The 19,201-nt window shown below is 45.6% G+C and overlaps 1 protein-coding gene across 1 annotated transcript in view; it reads right to left on the reverse strand.

Annotated features, from left to right (window-relative positions):
• Positions 1-328: 328 nt before the first annotated feature.
• The window catches only part of rngtt (RNA guanylyltransferase and 5'-phosphatase), a 69,472-nt gene continuing 50,599 nt past the window's right edge, over positions 329-19,201 (reverse strand). Inside the window, exons 13-16 of the mRNA XM_084483680.1 lie at positions 12,967-13,067; positions 7,472-7,538; positions 1,494-1,617; positions 329-601 (exon numbers count right to left, since the gene is read on the reverse strand). Coding sequence (XP_084339806.1) covers positions 429-601; positions 1,494-1,617; positions 7,472-7,538; positions 12,967-13,067 — 465 coding nt within the window. The 3' untranslated portion in view covers positions 329-428. The remainder of the gene's footprint in view (positions 602-1,493; positions 1,618-7,471; positions 7,539-12,966; positions 13,068-19,201) is intronic.

Raw genomic sequence — 19,201 nt, forward strand, 5'->3', positions numbered from 1 at the left:
GATAAATAGTCATTAGCTCAGACGGGGGGAAAAAGAAAAAAAAAACAACACGAAAACATAAATAAGGAAAACCGTGAGGGCGCCGTCTTCGTTTTTTGTTTTTGTTTTTTAATCTCACTCCGATAAGAACAATAGCAATTTAAGCTACACGCTACACAATAAAGCGAATGGCGCTGGTGGCCATCGATCAAAACAGTCTTCTGGATGCTCGCGCCCACGCGGGGGCTGATAAAACTAATCTCCAGGGCGGAGACGGACCCGTCCCTGCTGCAGTCGACCAGGCGAGGGGGGGGGGGGGGGGGCAGGAGGGGGGGGGGGGGGGGGTTGATGACGCTGGTGCTTTTCAAATTCTTGTGATGCGCAATTTTTTCCTGTCTTTTGTCACACAAAGCGTGACGGGGGGGCGTGCGGGGCGAGGCCCGGCGCGTCTACGGCTCGGCGTGGTTGGTCTTCTTGGGCGGCGGCGGGGGCATGAGCTGGGCGTCGGGGTCGGGGGGGTGCTTGCGGCCCTGTGCCGGCTGCTGCACCCCCTGGACGCTGCGGTCCACCAGGTCCAGCAGGATCTCCTTGGTGACGGGGTGCTGGATGCTGTTACACACGGCTGGACGCACGCACGCACACACACACACACACACACACACACACACAGGTACGGACACACACACACACACACACACACACACACACACACACACACACGCAGGTACGGACACACACACACACACACTCGCACGCACGGACACGATACACTCAAAGACACACACACACACACACCCAAGGACGGACACATGGACGGACACACACACACACGCACACACACACACACACACACACGGACACACGGACACCGATACACGCGCGGACACAGATACACACACAAACACACACACACACATTGATGGACCGACAGATGAACACACACACGGACATAGACACAGTCACACACGGACATACACACACACACGGGAAAAGAAGTTAGTCTAGACTCTGAAATTGCTTCTTCCAGGGGTGTAAAACACGAGATAAGCAACGTTAGGAATCAACGTCAGATTCCTCGCTAGCCACTTGTTTGAAGATACTTAGTGCGACTGAGGAGCGATTAGTAGCAGAGTTGTGGCGGTAAACACGAGGAAGCAAACAAACGCTGAGAACACAACATGATTGGCCATGATTCTTCTACTGTCCAAACTAGAACCCGGGCCTTCCACACATACTCCAAACAGAACACGGCCCAATCAGACGCTGCGTTACAGAACACAGCCCAATCAGACGCTACATTACAGAACACAACCCAATCAGACGCTACGATACAGAACACAACCCAATCAGACGCTGCATTACAGAACACAACCCAATCAGACGCTACAATACAGAACACAACCCAATCAGACGCTACAATATAGAACAGAGTGCAATCACCGCTCCACACCCTGGGTCGATAACGCGCTCCAACGGGGCGTTTAGACAATGATTGGAGGAGAATCAGGTCTCACCCATGGCTGTGTCGTAGGAGTTGGGGAAGCTCTTGTCTATTCTCTGCTTCATGAACACCCAGGTGTTGTTGGTAAACGTGCACTCGATGATCTTGTTGTCGTACTGCTTCAGCTCCTTGGTGGCCTGCGCAGAGAGAGAGAGAAAGAGAGAGAGAGAGGGGGGCAGATGGCTCCGTCACGCTCACATTTGACGGTACTTTGCTGCGTATGTGCCGTGATTAATTACTGGTACTGTTGGAATAGTTACCACTACATTACTATCAATGTCTCCGTACAATGATCCAGAGAAACATGCCGATGTCCCAATACAGTAATACAATAGTGTCACGCAAGAATGATTCATTTATAATAATCCAGTTATTCACCATTACTATCATATATCTATATATATAAATATATATAATATACTTCGCCTGAAGACTTTGCATGGTTGAATGTGATTCGTCAGGGCAGACCCATTGTGGACTGAACTTCGAATCATATATTGTATATTATTTTACAGATGCGCCTCAATGTTGTTCAATCTTAGTTTCCTGCAGCTGTCTGTAGGCGAGGCCTAGGGCCTCCGTTAAAGGACCGACCGCCTCCACAAACAAATCAACTTTTCACCGTGTGACGACAATGAAGCATTTGCATTCAATTTGACAGAAAATACAGGCTACTTTGAGCCTAATATGCTATAGTGTGGCATAGGCTGATATAATATACCGTAATTAATATGATACATCTATGGATGAAACAGTGGCCAGTATCTATGGAGACAGAGAGCTCCCTTCTGTCTGATTATGCACGGTATTCACATCCGGTCATGAAAAATGTATAAAACATAAAAAATGTTAAATGCATTAAAATGAAGCGTTTGAGGGTATAGAACTAAAGCGGCACAATTAAATGAAGCAGAACTGCAAACAAAGCAAAAGGGATTACGACACCGGCTGTTTTCATCATGATTTCATCATTTCATCACAGCTGTTTTCATCATTTCATTCATAACTTGTGAACATTTCTCGGTTTCAAAGTGCTGCTAGACACTAGACATTTGTGTCACCTTCCAGACTCCAATGTGCTCCACTTCAAAAAGAAACTGATTGGATGGTGCCACTGCCATTACACATAGGGGTTATCAAACAAACAATAAGGACATTTATTGAAGGCAAAAGATTACACACAGAAGACTGAGTCAATCCCCCATCGCGGCTCCGCTCATTATACTGCCCCCGTCCCCGTCAATGAAACGACCCGCTGTCAGATGCATGCCGTCTCAAGAACGCTGCTTCGACTATTAAAGACCACCTCCACTTAACGTCTCCATCAGAGGTTTGAAGTCACCCCTAATCTAAACCAGACAATACACACTCCCGCACGCAGATCCTAACGCACCCAAACACAGATCAATCGTGACAGCTTTGCGTGGCCCGTGGGGGTCCCGCCATGCTGACAGAATGCTGCGATGCGGCTTACATATGTATTAATAACGCATGGGAGGAGGGGGGGGGGCGCCTGAGTCAACCAGACCTTTAAGAAGCTGACACCCGTTTCATTACCGTCTTATCAGGAGGACAGCGGAAAAGTAGGAGGCGGGGGGGAGCCGTAAAGTGGGGGTTTCATTTGAGCTCATAAATATCCTATACAATATATATATATATGGCTCATATATATATATATATATATATATTTTTTTTTTTGTTTGTTTTAAGAAGCAGCATTTTGCCGTGTCTTAAAATGAAAGTCACATTGACAGTAAATTGGACGGCTCATTGACAGCCATATTATGAATGTATTTCCAATTTAAATTCAAATATTGCATGAATAACATGTTGATGACCTGAAGCATGGACTGCCTTCCACTGATGGAAAGCTGTTTTCCATTATAAGGGAACACGGCTTCATAACAGTGTTCTGACAAAATCGGAGTCTGCGACATAAACTCAAGATTCCTCGAAAAAAGTATTGACGTCACTTTTTCAAACGGGCCCCATTGCAAAATGGTCCAACATTTACCCCCAAAGTGTGCAGAAAACCGAGTTGACGTTACAGACAGTGATTCGTTCACTGTGCGCGTGTGTGAGGCTGCACTCTGCTATATTGACGCATCCCCACTTAAAGGTTAGAATAGCATCAAAAGAAATCCAAGCATGATGCAATTATGAGATCTTATGATGCTATTGAATCCTTTTGTAATGAGTCGTTATCGAATTGAATCCTGGTGAGCACAAGAGACTGACAACCCCCTGGTAGACAGTGCCGGGCCAATCAATCCATGCATTAGAGAATTTGGCGCCTGAAGGCTTTGCAGACGGAGAGAAGAGGCAGCCAGCGCTCTTGGCCAGAGAGAGATGCCCAGGCCAATGGGCGGGGGAGGGAGGTGAGAGGGAGGAGGTGAGGGGGAGGAGGGGCCGACAGACGCCAGGGAGAGGAGGGGAGGGGAGAGGAGAGGAGGGGAGGTAGGGGAGGTGGGGGGGGGGGGGGGGGGGGAGCACTGACACAAAGGCGATCCGTGAGAAGGCGTGTCGGATCCTGGAGTGCAGGGTGCATCTGGGTACTTAGTGGGGGGCCTGGTTCCTCAAGGAAGTGTTTGAGGGAGAGTGGAAGTGAGCAGACTGAGGAGGCGGTGACGGGCTCCTCTCACCACCGGGAGATGAAGACCAGGAGGAGCCACGTGTACTACGACGTCACAAAATCTCCCTGAGAGCGCATCTACCATTAGTTACTAAATCATGCATTACGAACAAACCCCACTCAACGAAAAATAAGGTTGGTTGGAGTGGAGGTCGGGCTAAACCTGTTCAGACAATTGAAGCAGAGCACTGAGGCGCGTTTGGGCGGTGTAAAGACAGGTAGCCATGAGGAGCTTAGGAAATAGCACATAACAGGCTGCCCTGCTGTTGAGCAACACTGGTGGCAGCAGGCATGGCTGGGAACCGCTTCCTGCCTCACAAAGGTTGTGCCACAGCACCTTGGTGTTTAATGCGTCCTGATCTGCCTGATTAGGCAGCAGGCGTGGGCCTTGTACAGCCGGAGTCTCCGGGTGCGTTTTGGCAAAGACCCTCCGTCAGCCCTGTCAGTCAAAAAGTGCGATGCTACCGCAGAGCCCCAGAACTTCTCTTTGAATCTTTCATTTGCAAGTTTGTGGGAATCTATCTATCCATCTGCTACAAACTTTTTAATAAAAAATCTGTTACACCAGAGGTTTTCACTTCCTCGAGAACATTGAAAACTGACAAACACTAAATTCGTAGATTCCTAGTAAATTCCTAGAAATACATATTTTCTTACTTTAAACCATTATTTCACATCCTCTCTTTGGATATTGAACAATAACAACGTTGGATATTAACCAGGGCCAGGTACTGTGAAATAATATTTGGGGTGCACAGCACACAATTGCATTTCATTCACCAGAGGTGCACTGTAATGAAATTCACTGTTGGAGAAAATGAGAAACAAATAAACAATACAACACATTCACACACGCAACTGAAAACACAAAAACTAATCCGGGCGCGCTCCGGCACTGACCTGCTTCCTTTAAAATGAAAGCGTTGCGCTTGAATACTAAACAATGAGGGGGAGAGCGACAGAGAACAACAGATTAAAGTATGATTCACACGTGAGTATCCGCCTCAGCAGCAGCAGCCGTACGTCGTTTCTCTTGGCAGCTTCCCATAAGCATTAGCTCCACATTGTGCCGGGTCAACCTCATCAACGGACCTCCATATACTTATTCTAAGATTAATGGCAACGTGACACTGAGGCATGAACAAATCAGATTGTAACATCATTTGTACTTTGCTTCAACAGGGAGCGCGGGCCCGTGGTTTAATTTCAGACGTAATCAGAAAGCGGGCCGAGACGTCTGGGGAGAATTCTCCGCATGGGTCCATTTTAATCATGAGGAACTATATGATGGAGTATAGAACGGGGTGAGGAGAGGCGATATTACAGGAAAGGCAGCAGCCGGCGGCGGGAGGACACGACGGCGTCTCAGCACCGCCACCGGCTCTGTGGATCTCCGGTGAAGACATGTTGAAACGGAAAAAAACATCTTCAACCTTTCTTTAACCGAGAAACAAATTATTTCAGGTTTGTTGATGCCCTTTGGGGCCGGGCTGCACACATTAGAGCACTGAGACGTTATGCATTCAGCAGAACACGCTTCACCCGGAGTCATCTGAGTGCTCCAACACAAAACTATCGAGTGGTGTTGGAGTTTGGCTCCGCTCGAACAACTCCTTTTTAAGCCAATGAGCACAATTTTGGCTGATGCATTTTGCAGCGCTACAAATTTAGCACTCTGACGCCGCCGCTAAATTATCTGTTGCGAGCGCAGGATTTGGAATTAGTATCCAGCCCCTTGGTTTGTGTGACATTCGATAGCTGGCACGCGGGAGCAACGGACGCCGCCAAAGAGTTGGATGTCTCTCTGCGGGCCCTCACGCTATCATTATGTGACGTCAGGAGTCCCCGGAGAGCCAGAGTAATGCTCATCATTATCCCACGCACGTGGAGACCGGTCCTCCCATCTGCTGTGACCTGGAGTCCGAGGCCAGAACCAACAACAGGCATCTGTTGAAGAATGACAATGATTCCCGATTCCCAAGGACGGCCATTTTATCGTAGTCTTGCCGAAGGCTGTGTTTCTGATGGGAAGCACCTTGAAAACAGTGTGCGTGTCTGAAGGGAGGACATTACCTTTGTCTAAAAACGAACGCTTTGCAAACATTCACCAACATTGAGGTGAAAAAAGGAATGAAAATCCCAGCATATATCCAATACCTTATGTAAACATGTGAATCTTCTTCTTCATGTTCTGCAGACAGGTATACATTTACATTTAGCAGACGCTTTTATCCAAAGCGACTTACAATAAGTAAGGTATACCATCTTCGATCAATTTCCCTCCACACTCTTCCAAACTATGACCACAAAAATCGTGGAGCCGATTGGGCCTGTAGATTTCCAATTTGAAGCAAAAAAAAGTGCATAAGAGGGGCTATGATTAATTTACTGTACTTAATATGTACACTAGTATTGACTAATATACACATCAAATGTGTATGATATGTCCTCAGAGATTAAGAAACTTCTAAATCGAAGTACTGACAACAAAGGCATAACCAGTGTGCTCTCCTTTGAAATATCCTTCCCGGGTCGGAACATATGTTTTTGTTTTGGCCTGTGTGTTGTGTTTCACTGTGCTCCGAGTCCGGGTTGCCAGAGATGAAACATATCGGCCCACAAACACAGCAGGCCACAGCCATGGAGGCAAGCAGACAAGCTGGATGCACTGAGACTGTACTCGACTTTACCCAGCCTAAAAAGACTCGACCTTTTTGGAAAAAGCACAACGTACTGAGCCTTGCTAAAACCCTGGTACATCTCGGAGTGGTGTTGGAAGATCAGAAGGGTTTCAAGATGGATGCAAGGTGAGCAGGGTTACAATTTGCAAACATAACACAGTACAAACCTATATCATAGCTGATCACCTTACAGGGTACGAACCCTCAACATTTGTCTTGGTCAAAATAGAATAATTGCAATGTCTCAAAATCTGAGTGCAATAGCGTTTTTAAGGCTACTTTCTTGGCCAGGTCAATCTTTTTCTACTGAACAAATTTGCCTGGTGAAATAATTGTTAACCTAATTAACGACAAAACTGAACCAAATTTGAATGTTGCACGAGCTGGCTTCCATAATCTCATAAGCTTCGTGAGACCTTCCTGATCTTACGATCAGCGCTCGGGAGGAGAGAGTTTCTAATTGAAAGAAACAATGGCGGCGGCCCAAGGACAGTGTAGCCATCTACAGATTGCAGCTGCGGCTAAATCCCCTAATTGTCTCAAGTAGAAACCCTTCTGCCGTACTAAGCATGCAAACGTTCAAATGCATTAGGGTGGAGGCAGGCACCTGCAGGCCTGTGTGCTTTGCGGGCGTTAGGCAGCTGATCTGGCAGCACATCCTCATTAATTGTCGCTCACCTTCATCTGTGCAAAGGGCCTTTCGTAGCTGCCGACGAACAGCAAGCCCACGGTCTGGGGGAGCAGCCTGAGGGGAAGGAAAAAGACCCGGGTTAACACCAGCAGTGGCCCACACCGCGACAGGTGGAGCCTTCACATTCCCCAAGACGAATTCCTTTGCAGAGCCTGTTAGCATACTGCCATACTCAATGATTCACAGGTGACAAAACAATCAGAATCCACCCCCTGCCATCCTAGATCTCGACATGAACATTGTGTGGTTCTTCGACGTGGTAAAGGAGGCACGGGCGGGCGAGCAGAGTATGACTCCAGCTAGTTAGCTTAAACCACTAGTTACCAATAACCATGGCACATGGTCTCGTCATCGACGGATGGGGCCAGGATAATTGGTCGACAGACGGTTGGCCATGTCTCCGAACAGTTTATCCATGGTGCCAGGGGACAGAATCAGGTGTGCAATCAGGGTGTGTGTGTGTGTGTGCGTGCGTGTGCGTGCGTGTGCGTGCATGCATGTGTGAGCTTGTGTGCAAATGGAGAAGCATGTGTGTGTTTCCAAGCAACACTTTCTATGACACACTGGGGAGCACGCCCCACAGATGGCCCTAATCACACATACTGGTCCCCCTTTCCTCCCCTCTCCCCGAGCTGACACGCCCACTGCAAACGCGGCACAGTCTCTCTGGATACGCGCTATGACATTAGGCACAGCATTTCATTTTTGTTCCATTTCACCTCAAGTCCAGGGGGGTCGGATGTGTGCGTGTGTGTGTGTGTGTGTGTGTGTGTGTGTGTGTGTGTGTGTGTGTGTGTGTGTGTGTGTGTGTGTGTGTGTGTGTGTGTGAGAGAAGGGGGTGGGGGGGGGCATTGACACTGAGATAAATTGGCAGCTTAACGACAGCGGAGGGTCGAGTTAAGCCTGATTTACTGTCGCGCATGAGAGAACGCGCGAGCCGCGCATCAGGCAAAATTGCGGTCACGTGCCCCGCGCATGGGCTGTCGCACAGCCCTTTTTAAGGTGCGTTTGATGGCTCGGATCCGCACGATTTTTGTCACTTGGCTTACGAGCGGACAGACAGACCGGAAAAACCACAGAGAGCAAGATGGTTGATTGGACATTGCATTTTCGACATTGTGTTTTTGAACGGTGCGTCTACGTCTATGCACAAAATAAAAACATTTTGGAATGTACTTGCTTTTGTTATATTCAATTTACTTGTAGTAGGCTGATTACAAAAACATTGTCCAAGCACAGGTGGTATGTGTCTGGTGATCATACTGGCTATAGAATCTATAACTACTGGCCCATCAACTATTATTTAAGCACAGGTGAGAATGCCCAGGTATGTGTCAGGTGATCATACTGGCTATAGAATCTATAACTACTGGACCTCTGTTCAGGAGAAGACTGCACCTACTGGCGTGTCTCAGATCCGCAACTATACATGCTTGCGGCACGATAGTGGGCGTGAACTCACGTACGGGAAATTGCGTACGGGCGGGCAATACGCGACTGTGCAAAGCGCTTTAAGTCAGAGGAGCCCTCATCCAGCATCTTACGGGGGTTAAAATAAAAAGGCCTCACCCCCCCCCCCCCCCCCCCCCAACGTAGTCTTAGACACACACGGGGTGTGGGGGGCAACGGCTGAGTGAGGCAGGAGGGAGGAAGCAGCCCACCATTAGCAGGGCCAATCACCCGTGCACCGATGGACACCACGGGGCAGAGTGTTCACATGGACGCGTCCGACACTCTCCCCTGCCTCCACACTGGGGTTTCCCTTCCCTGGGAAGGAAGGAAGGAAGTGGTGGGGGCTAAGTGTGTCAATAGCCCCTTTTACACACTTTTACACAGTCTGTTCCAGCCGGGCATGTTTCGGCGTTATTCCGCATCGACCTCCTGTAGAAGACATACTAACATGTAGTGAGGGGGTGATATTGTTTTGTCTTAAGTTGACAGCGGAATCGACGTCCGTTTAAAAGCGGTATCGTACCACTGTAGCGTTAAGCGTCAACATGTTAGGATTGCGATGCACGGCAGCTTCACCTGGGTTTGAAGAGTGGTATAGATCTGCACGGCTAGCGAACACACCTCGAGGACGCGCCTGTCACACAGCCGCTGTGCGACACACTGTGTGACACTCTGATCACGCAAAAGCACGGTTTCATGGCACACTTTGCAAAAAAAAAAAAGAGCCCAAAAGTCTCTCAATTAAAATCCGCAGGGGCCTCAACAGAAGGAAAGACGGTTGAAACCAGTATCCGAAAATAACAAGGTGGGGACGGTGAGATACGACCTGGGAGGGGGGGTGACTGGAGCAGACATCGATCTTTGTGAGGGATGGTCTGTAGTGATGGAAACAACCGGGGCAGAGCGGCATTTTTTAACAGCGAGAGTTGTAACAATTGACCAAGCAGAGCTCAGTAAACAAGTTTAAAGGGCGAATGAATGAATACAAATAAAACACTGCCTCGGTTTAAAAGGGCAAAACGAGGGTGTCTAGGGTCACTAGTGGGGAACGGGCGGGGGTTTGACGTGACAACCGGGCCAGGGTGGCTTACGCGCTCAAACAGAGCCGATAGACTACATTCCCAATATCTGTGCTACCAGGGGGAACCTGTCTCCCGTCACGGTGGGAGGCAGGGGCGGGTGATGCCTTTCAACCCCCTCAGCCCCCTGGCTCTGGGCTACAACCTGACACTAAGCTGAGGTCTAAATAAATGAAAGGATAGAAAAAAAAAAAGGCTGGTAAATATAAAAGCGTTGGTTTCCTCCCCCCCTCCCTCCCTCTCCTCCCATCGCATAACGCAATTTTTGCTTCAGAAAAAAATTCTATTTGCTTGTGCCGAAACGCCCTGTCGCCATGGGCAATCGCAATAATGGCTCGAAAGTCGTTTTTTTTCCCCCTTTTCCAGGCAAAATCAATGGCGTGTGGAGAAGCCGATGCTGGCAGGTGGTGCATTTCAATGACAATGTCAGGGAGGACAGGCACTCGGCATTGATCAGGCGTCATCGCAGGATGTGCTAGTTGCGGAAAGCCTCTGGTAAGATAAGCTCATGTGACAAAAAGGCATTGGTTGAGCATTGTCTCGCCGCGCCCTACATGTCCTACATACATAAACATGGTGGCAGAGCATGGGGTTGTATGACAGAATTCAATCGCTTGGATAATTTCCTATGGGTCTTGCACAATGGAAACACTTCAGCCAACACAGTTCTTTGAGTGGCGCACTCACAACAGCTTATTGGATTATTTAGCAAGTAGGCATCCACACCTGACTTGACTCGCAATACTGGATGCATTAAAATAGAATGGGCGCTCTATAGAAATACAGTGACTTGAATTTCGACTTGAACAATCCCTTTAAATTCCTATCATGTCATCAACAATATCCTGCCATATTAGGGAGTAGCATGTTCATTTGAACATGGCACGATTCCCTGTCTCATTACCACCAGTGCGTAGATTAGCATTATTATTTTGCCCCATCTTGGTATTCAGGGACAGGCTCTAATGGCTCAAGGTCGGACCAGGATTCTGTGAACACAAATTTTAGCATCTTTGCGTTGCACTGTGTTGATTGAGGGGTCTCTGTGTAGCTGGGGTGTGAGAGGAGCCCGATGTGCATGCTCTGTTGTTGTTTTTTGGGGGGGGGGGGGTAATTGGCGTTAAGAACCATGCGGTGAAAGCCAATACATTTTCTAAAAAAGGACAGCGAGGTCATGGTGACTTCCGTTTCACTCTTGACATGTCACTCGTGACATGTGATGTGATTTACATGTAATGCGTTTGAACAGTAATCAAGGGAAATATGCACAACCATTTACACTTAACGAGGTGCAATCGCAAGACAGCTGCATGTCAACAAATGGATTGGAAAGGAGTTGAAGCTATGTGTATTATACGATCTCCACATATGTTTGGGGGTTTGGAAGGTTGCTAGTTCTATCCCCGGCTCTGGAGTATCGAGGTGTCCCTGAGCAAGACACCTAACCCTCACTGCTCTTGCATGATTGACTGCGCCGTCGGTATGTGAACGTGTGCATGAACCGTTGTAATGGCTTTAGATATAAGCGTCTGCTAAATGCCCTACATTTAAAATGTTAATGTATGTAGAAAACATAGAATTCTTAAACAGGAAAGTATATTTTGCAGCAAGCGTGACACATTAGAAATACCCCCCTCTCTTTCTAGGTAGTCTGGTATGATTGACATTTAAAAGGGGTTGGTCAGGTCGGTGGAAGCGTGTCGTGTCGTGTAACAATTGTGATTTCCGAGGGTGGGAAAAGCACATGCTTCTGTGATGGCAGCAACCAAAGCGTCCTGCCTCTCAGTGCTACATGCACACCCTTAAGAGACGCTCTGGAAGAAGGGCTGTGTGGGCAGATGAATGCAGACGTCCCTCTGCGACTGCTTCCCTCTTTATTCCACTACTCCCACTCGCTTTTTTACAAAGAAACCAAGACAGTTTTGTAGGCCCACGCCAACACACCATACATCCGGCAGGGCGCTTGCACACAGCTGGCCCGTTTTTTCCCCTTCCATAAAATATCTGATCTCTCTCAGACAGAAACAATGGGACTGTCGGCCGCTGGACACAAGCGGAGCGGGCCAGAGGTCCGCTGGCCGGCTCTCTGGTTGTAAGGCGGGAGCTTCTTATCTCGGCTCCGTCCGGTCCATTCAGTCTGACTGTGTGTGACCTGTGGCATTCCAGTCGACGCGGTCCTCTGTCTGGGAGGAAGCCAACCGCGTCCACTAAGCCCATCACCGCTGAAGTGTTGCCCACCACTGGAGCAACGCTTGCACACCATTCAGCTTGTAGCTTCTGGCACACGGCACGAGTAATGCGCACGGAGCCCAGGAAAAATGTTGTTTTAAAGGATTGTGTTTCTTGTGGCTAATGTCTTATTAGATCTAAGTTAGGTGTTGATAAATTTTTGTTGAAAACTGACCAGGTCGGCAGTAAATTGCATTGTAACAACACAAAGTTCAACACAAACAACACAAAGTTCTCAAGGACTGAGAAACAGAGTATGTTAAAGTGGTGGTGGCATTAGTTCACAATAAATCCTCTTTCATTATTCATGCTGTATCAAAACAAAGACGCTGGGACCCTGACTTATGCAAACCCACAAAAATAAACAAAAGATATATAAATATTTTTTATTTGGCATGGTGGTCGAATTCGAGCTGAAACAGGGAGTTCACTTACACTGTCAGTGGATAGTAAATGTCACACGCCTAGTGAAGCGCACACAATGTTTTACCCTGGGTGAATACAGCTCTGAGGTCCTGTCCATTTGGCAGACACAACACGTCTGCACAAACAGTACACGCCTGCGGATACACACACTCTAGCACGCTCTGGCAACCATACATCAGGTTCTAATGATGGAGAACCTAGGGACTGAACGTGAGCGCTTCGAGGCACGCCACTACATTGAGAAACAACGCCGTTAAGAACCCCAGTTTTGTTTCCCCGGCAACAGTGAGACTCACCCCTCTCCGCCGACCTTGGTTATCTTGAGGCGAAAGTCCACAGAGTTGTGGCTGGGAGGCTTCCACTTGAGTATGTCGTCACACCGGCCGGCCTTGTATCTCTGCAAAGAACCAGCAGAGGAGTCAGTCACAGGGCATTCCACCTCGCCGTGCAGCCGGGAGCGCACGCCAGAGCGGGAGCTGTACTTCTTAACGTGGAGTGAAAACCTATCCCCCCCCAGGCACCGGGTTAATAGGATGCAAACATAAAATGCCATTTGGCCGAGTCTGCCGGTTCCATTATGGGCATGATTTGATTACTTGTGGATGGAAAAAGATTAGTGATTTTTACGTTCACAATTTCCTGAGTCAAAAAGCGAAAGCACGCAGGAAAATAACATAAATTAAGTGAGTACATATATGATTCAAGAAAGACGGGACAGTTCAGTGCTTTACAATCTAAACAAAACATACCGAAAGAAATGTAATTGTATATTGCACGTAATTCCAAATGACAAACACTGACGGAAGAGATTTAGATTAGACTGCACAAGGTCGACATATCCTCCTGATAAACACTACACCGCCATGTTTGTGTGTCTCACCACGGCGATAGGGTAAGCAAGTACCCCCGCAACATGCTTGTCTTAATCATGCTCATCATTTATGCATATGTGACATTTGAAGAGAACATGGAACAAGTGTACTGGAACGTGAGCCATGGAGAGGCTCCGAGGGAGGAGGCGGGCACAGACGAGCGAATGCCATCTCTGTCAGGTTGCCCCGGTAACAGTGAAGTCTACTGAGAGGGAATGTGTGCAGACTCTCCAGAACATTGTCATGCAGCAACATGACTGACTGCAGGTTTCATGTTGACAATACACACGCTCTTTATGCACACACACACACACACACACACACACACACACACACACACACACACACACACACACACACACACACACACACACACACACACACACACACACACACACACACACTTAATCACAAATAGCCAAATAGCGAAACCACAAAATTTACAAAGAATAACATACTCGGCTGGATTTGAGAATCAGAGTGAGCAACAAACAAAGTCTTGATCCTCAAATCTACCCCGGCCTATACTAAAACAAAATGGAAGCTGTGGCCAATAGAGAAAGCACTGTTTGTATAATATATTCTCTTTTCACTGCCACTTGATTAAATTATTCTGTGGATGCTGTGCTACCAACTCAACTGTGCCACAAAAACAGGCTGACAGAATGTATTTATTTTCTTCTAAAATCAAATGTATGTATATATTTCATATTCAGATACTTCACATATTTGTGCCGATGTATTTGATGAGTTAACTCTAGGGAATGTATTTGAGGAGCATTCTTTATCATAATTGGTGAAATTCTCATACCATGCTGTCCACCATCAAATGCTCAGACAAAAATATATATCTGGTATCTGTGGCGGTAGCAGGCATGTAATGAGCCCGTTCAATCTGAATATTTGGCCCGCACAAAAATTATTGGATGGCCTACCTACTCTGCACCTACCTAGCCGGCTACCTTCATGATCTCTGCGCCCAGATTCCTACAAAAGGCTAGGCAGACCTGTTGCTAAAGCTAGGGAGCTAACCATGTATTTTGGTGGAGGGGTTTAGCAGGGCGGCCTTAAGGACGGGGTGGCATTTCTTGGGTTGGGTACTTCTTTCTTAAATTGTGTTGATTATGGGGAAATGAATAAATAAGCCTAATTTAAGCCATAAATAATTAATTGAATAAATCCATTCCTTTATTGTAAAGCTTGTGGTATAAATTACATTCTTCTAACTTCTTTAAACATTTTCCTCCTTATTAGAATCTAATTCTTTTTTAAAAACAAAGTCAAACTAATTCACTTAAAATTAAAAGTTCATAATGGCCTTGCTGTAACAAAAATAACTATTTCAGATTCAATCAGGGAGAAATTGACTTCTCCACTCAAATGTAGAGAGATGCAAAATAAGCCAACTCCTTTGTCCAAAAGGCCTTCACAGGCCTTTTGAAATACTACTGCCTTACAAAGGCTATTCAGCACAGACAGCTATGGTGCAACATAAGAGGTCAACATTCTTTTGATGTAATACCTCAACACTTACGTACTACTCTCCAAAAGCATATTTTCTCTTAAGGACGTGGGAGTACAGAACATTCACAACAGTCCACTAGCCTGCATCTTGGATAAATGCAAGCAAGTAATGTGAGAGAAACCTTGGCATATCTGACTTATTTTGCCTTTCTAGCTCATGTCAGATGTGGATAAAACAATGAGGCAATTCAAAGTGTTTTGCATAAAAAAGATTATCAAAAATATACTCTAAAAGCAGGGTTTCACAACAAAAAAAATCTGTTCCCTATTTTCCTAAGGGGCTTTTGTGCATTGTTATGTACAATTTCATGACCATAATGAACTTTAAGGTGCAGTATTGAGTGGCATCTAGATTGAGGTTGCAGATTGCACCTAAAAAAATGCCTCTTCTCTAGAGCCGTTTGTCCGTTCTGGACTACAGTAAAAACATGGAGGGGCAACATGGCAGACTCTGTGGAAGAGGACCTGTTCCCTATATGGATATACCCCATTCTAACGTATTGAAAACACATTTCTAATGTTCATGGGATAATACACCAATTCAAACAAACCTCTGGATAGTATATTCAATGTCTCCCAAGTCGGTCCCGATAGACGCAACTCAAGCACTGGCTAGCCTTTGGTTCCCTGTGTCCAACCATGTCAGTCTCCATTCAAGGTCAGACTCCAAATTCAATCATACAACTGTATGAAACAACCTTTTATATAATAACCTTCTTTAACGTGAAAAAGATGATTTATTGAAAAATAACTTAAGAGATTGATGCCAAACAACAGATAAACATGGAATACTGCCCTCAGGGAATGTCAACTGATTCACAGCATGTACAATGCCCACTAAATGAATAAAGGTTCATATTGCAGAGATATCACACAAAGCCTCAGCAACCCATTGACCAGTGCCGGCTCACTTCAACAACCTTTTGTCTTCTTCCTGCTTTACCTCATTGTTGTTTGTCTTTTCAGGCAAGCATCAGCATGCAGATCAATGTTTTCATTATTGAAGTGGAGAAACAGATCCTGACTACAGACATACGTCACCCATCCAACCAAGCTCCTTTCTGTTTGATGATGTGCTTTTGTGTTCAAATTGTCTCTCAAGAACAATCTCATTTAGGCAGGACCCACACGTACTGTGGAATTATAATAAGCTACACTCGTAATTTGCAAATTTATGACGTGGAACTCTATTACAACCACAAATCAAATCAAACAAGATCAGTCATCGTGGTAAGACAGAGAAAATAAAGTTGTCAAACATGCTGGCTAATTACAGGCAATAATCTTGTCTCATGTATTACCAATGGTGCCCTAACAGACATATCTGAAGGGCTGCTGAGGAACCAGAGGTATTTCAACAACATCTCACCTCCTACCACCTCCTACCATTCAAATGCACCAATATCTTTTAAGCATTTTGTTTAAAGAAAAGTTGACCAGCAAGGGGCATGCAGTTTTTTACTGGCAAAGTTGTAGGACTAATATAGTTATGTGTAATATTTCCTTGTTGTTTTACTGCTGTTTGAATACAAGTACTTGATTTCTATATTGCTATAAAATTTGTTGCTAAACTAAATACATTTATTTCATCAAGAGATCGTTTTGAGAATGAGATTAAATGTACGTCCAAAAGCTGCATGTGGCTACTGATCTTAATCTTCATTCATTGGAATTGAATGAAAAAATACAAGAAATTTAAACAACGTATCAAATAGGCTAATACAAACTGCCTACCTCTGTATGTGACAATTAATATTTTAGACCACTGCTGGCTTATTTCTAACCAATCAGGGCATCCCTTAACTGATTGGTTCAGGGAACCCATCAGGGGGATCATGATAGATAAATGTGAGATGGCCTCCGATGCTAAGATTTGAAAAGTCGTGTAGTGTTTAAGTACACACAAAATGCTCTGGAAAAAGGAACATGGTTGTTTGGCCAAACAATATTTTTCCATGGCTTTGACTAATTATTACGTTTAAATTAAATAAATAAATGTGTTCTATGTGTGTTGTTAATATTATACTGTTGGATTTCAAAGTCTGAGTTTCCCTTGCCTCTCAATGTCGTTGTAGTCCCTGCTTGACCAGTCATACAAATGTGCATCATACCTCACAATCCATATTATAGATAACAAATAATTACAGATACCAGGTACTGACATAATCTTTCACATTGGGTTGCTAATCCAATGTAGGCAGCTGTGTATTGGGGGGCATGTGGGAAAGGTTGTACTGCACATACTTATGGGGTAGAAGCCCGATATGGCACTTGGTTTTAGTCGCAGACTATTTTGTCTGTTTGAACACACCATTTTCCATTTTGTTGTAAGGGTATCAGGGTATTCAGTCAGTCAGTTTGTCAGTCACTATGACAGTCACTTAACAGTCAGTATGACCTTTCACTTTTCTCTACTTGCATGCACATTTGCTCTCTTTCTTATGGTAATTAATAATAATTAATACTTATAATGCCACTCATGTATTATGAAATTGTCCTCTTAACACCCAAGTGTAAAAACAGGGAGTAAGTTGATTAGCTTAACTCCCTCAAATAAGATGACGATTAAATGGTTAATTGAGTCATTTCATCATCAAAATCATCAGAACAGGGTAGTAAAATCTTTGCGATGAGACGAGAGATGCACTATCCCTCTATTAAAACGTCTCAGTTTGGTAACCATAAGGGCTTAGCTACACCGTGTTTCTGGGCTCACTCTCAAAAAAGGGACATTGGTGCATTATTTTTTCTATGCAAGACAGTTTGAAACTTAACAAAACGGAAAATTGCTGGCTGAAGGTGCTTTCACAGCAGACGCCTGGAAAATAAACGATGCGAAAATGCCAGAAGAACACAGACAAAATTGTCTCGTCAATTTTAACCATTGAAATCGGCCGCGGTGCGAATATGCTCCATATGCCTCTATAATCGTGTAAGCCTATGGAAGACGAGCCTTTCACCAAAATATCCAATGTATTCAGAGGTTTCAATTATACTGGATAAGCTAGTGTAGCAACTGGCTGTTCGCGGATGAGGCGGATTATGATGGAGTGAGTGAGTTTTGGAAACGTTAAATAGGCTATATCTCTTTTGTAAAAAGTTGGCCAAAGCGAAACTGTTGTGATACAACTGCACACCTTCATCATATCAGAAGCAACATTTATTCAAGTAAACGTTTGCTTGTAAGCGCCGACGTAGACTTCCAGCACTATTCCATGGGATGTTATTAAGTGCAGCTATTGATAACATCTGCATCTCAAATCCATTCTTTGATTTTTACCAAAACTGGACAACAATGGCTTGTTGCCTTCAAGCCATGCAATAACACAACATAAATATTTGGAACAATGTGTGTGACCCTACGTGAAGCATTGACCACTAGAATCTGAACATTAAAGCTGCTTGCAACTCGCCGCCTCCATTCAATGAGGGAAGGGCGGCAGAGGGGAGGCGGTTACCACCGCGGCGGTTGGACCAGATTTTGCCCTACCGCTCAGCTTTCCCTGTGTTGAAACTTTCAGCAGCAGCCACCCCGCGGTGGCAGCGGTAGCGGCCGCTTTTAAAAAACGCCTGGCCCTTTCCCACCACCGCACGGAACCCTCCGGCAGTGCGGTGGTGTGAAAGCAGCTTAAGGATGATGCCTTCAAGGACTAACTGATGTAGCCACACACACACATTATAGAATTTATACGAACTTTCCCATTAGAAATTCCTCAACATACATTGTATTGTTTGCAACTCTTGTTCTAAAGGTTTGTGATGATGCCCAGTGGCGAACGTACCATTAAGGTGGAGTAGGCGATTGCCTTAGGCCCCCAACCAGTAGGGGGGCCCCCAACCAACCTCAAGAAAAAAAAACATTATTATTTTTTTTTTTACAAACAGAGACAAAGCAAGACGAGTCTAAACGTGAAAAAATAAAATAAAGGGTTAGGAAAAGGGTTAGGAAATAAAGTTACCCAAGCGGCTCAAATAAAAGAAAAAAGCGAAATGACGCCGATAAGTATTTGGCAACGCTGCCAAAGATGACACTTTTTTACGGCTATTGTTGGGAATACAGACAGGAACAACAACGTCCAAAGTGTTGAACATGCTGCAGCAGCAGCAGCAGCAGCTAGCTGTGAAGTGGCGCTAG

This window comes from Micromesistius poutassou (assembly GCF_964030765.1).
Source record: "Micromesistius poutassou genome assembly, chromosome: 19".
In the NCBI taxonomy this organism is placed as follows: domain Eukaryota; kingdom Metazoa; phylum Chordata; class Actinopteri; order Gadiformes; family Gadidae; genus Micromesistius; species Micromesistius poutassou.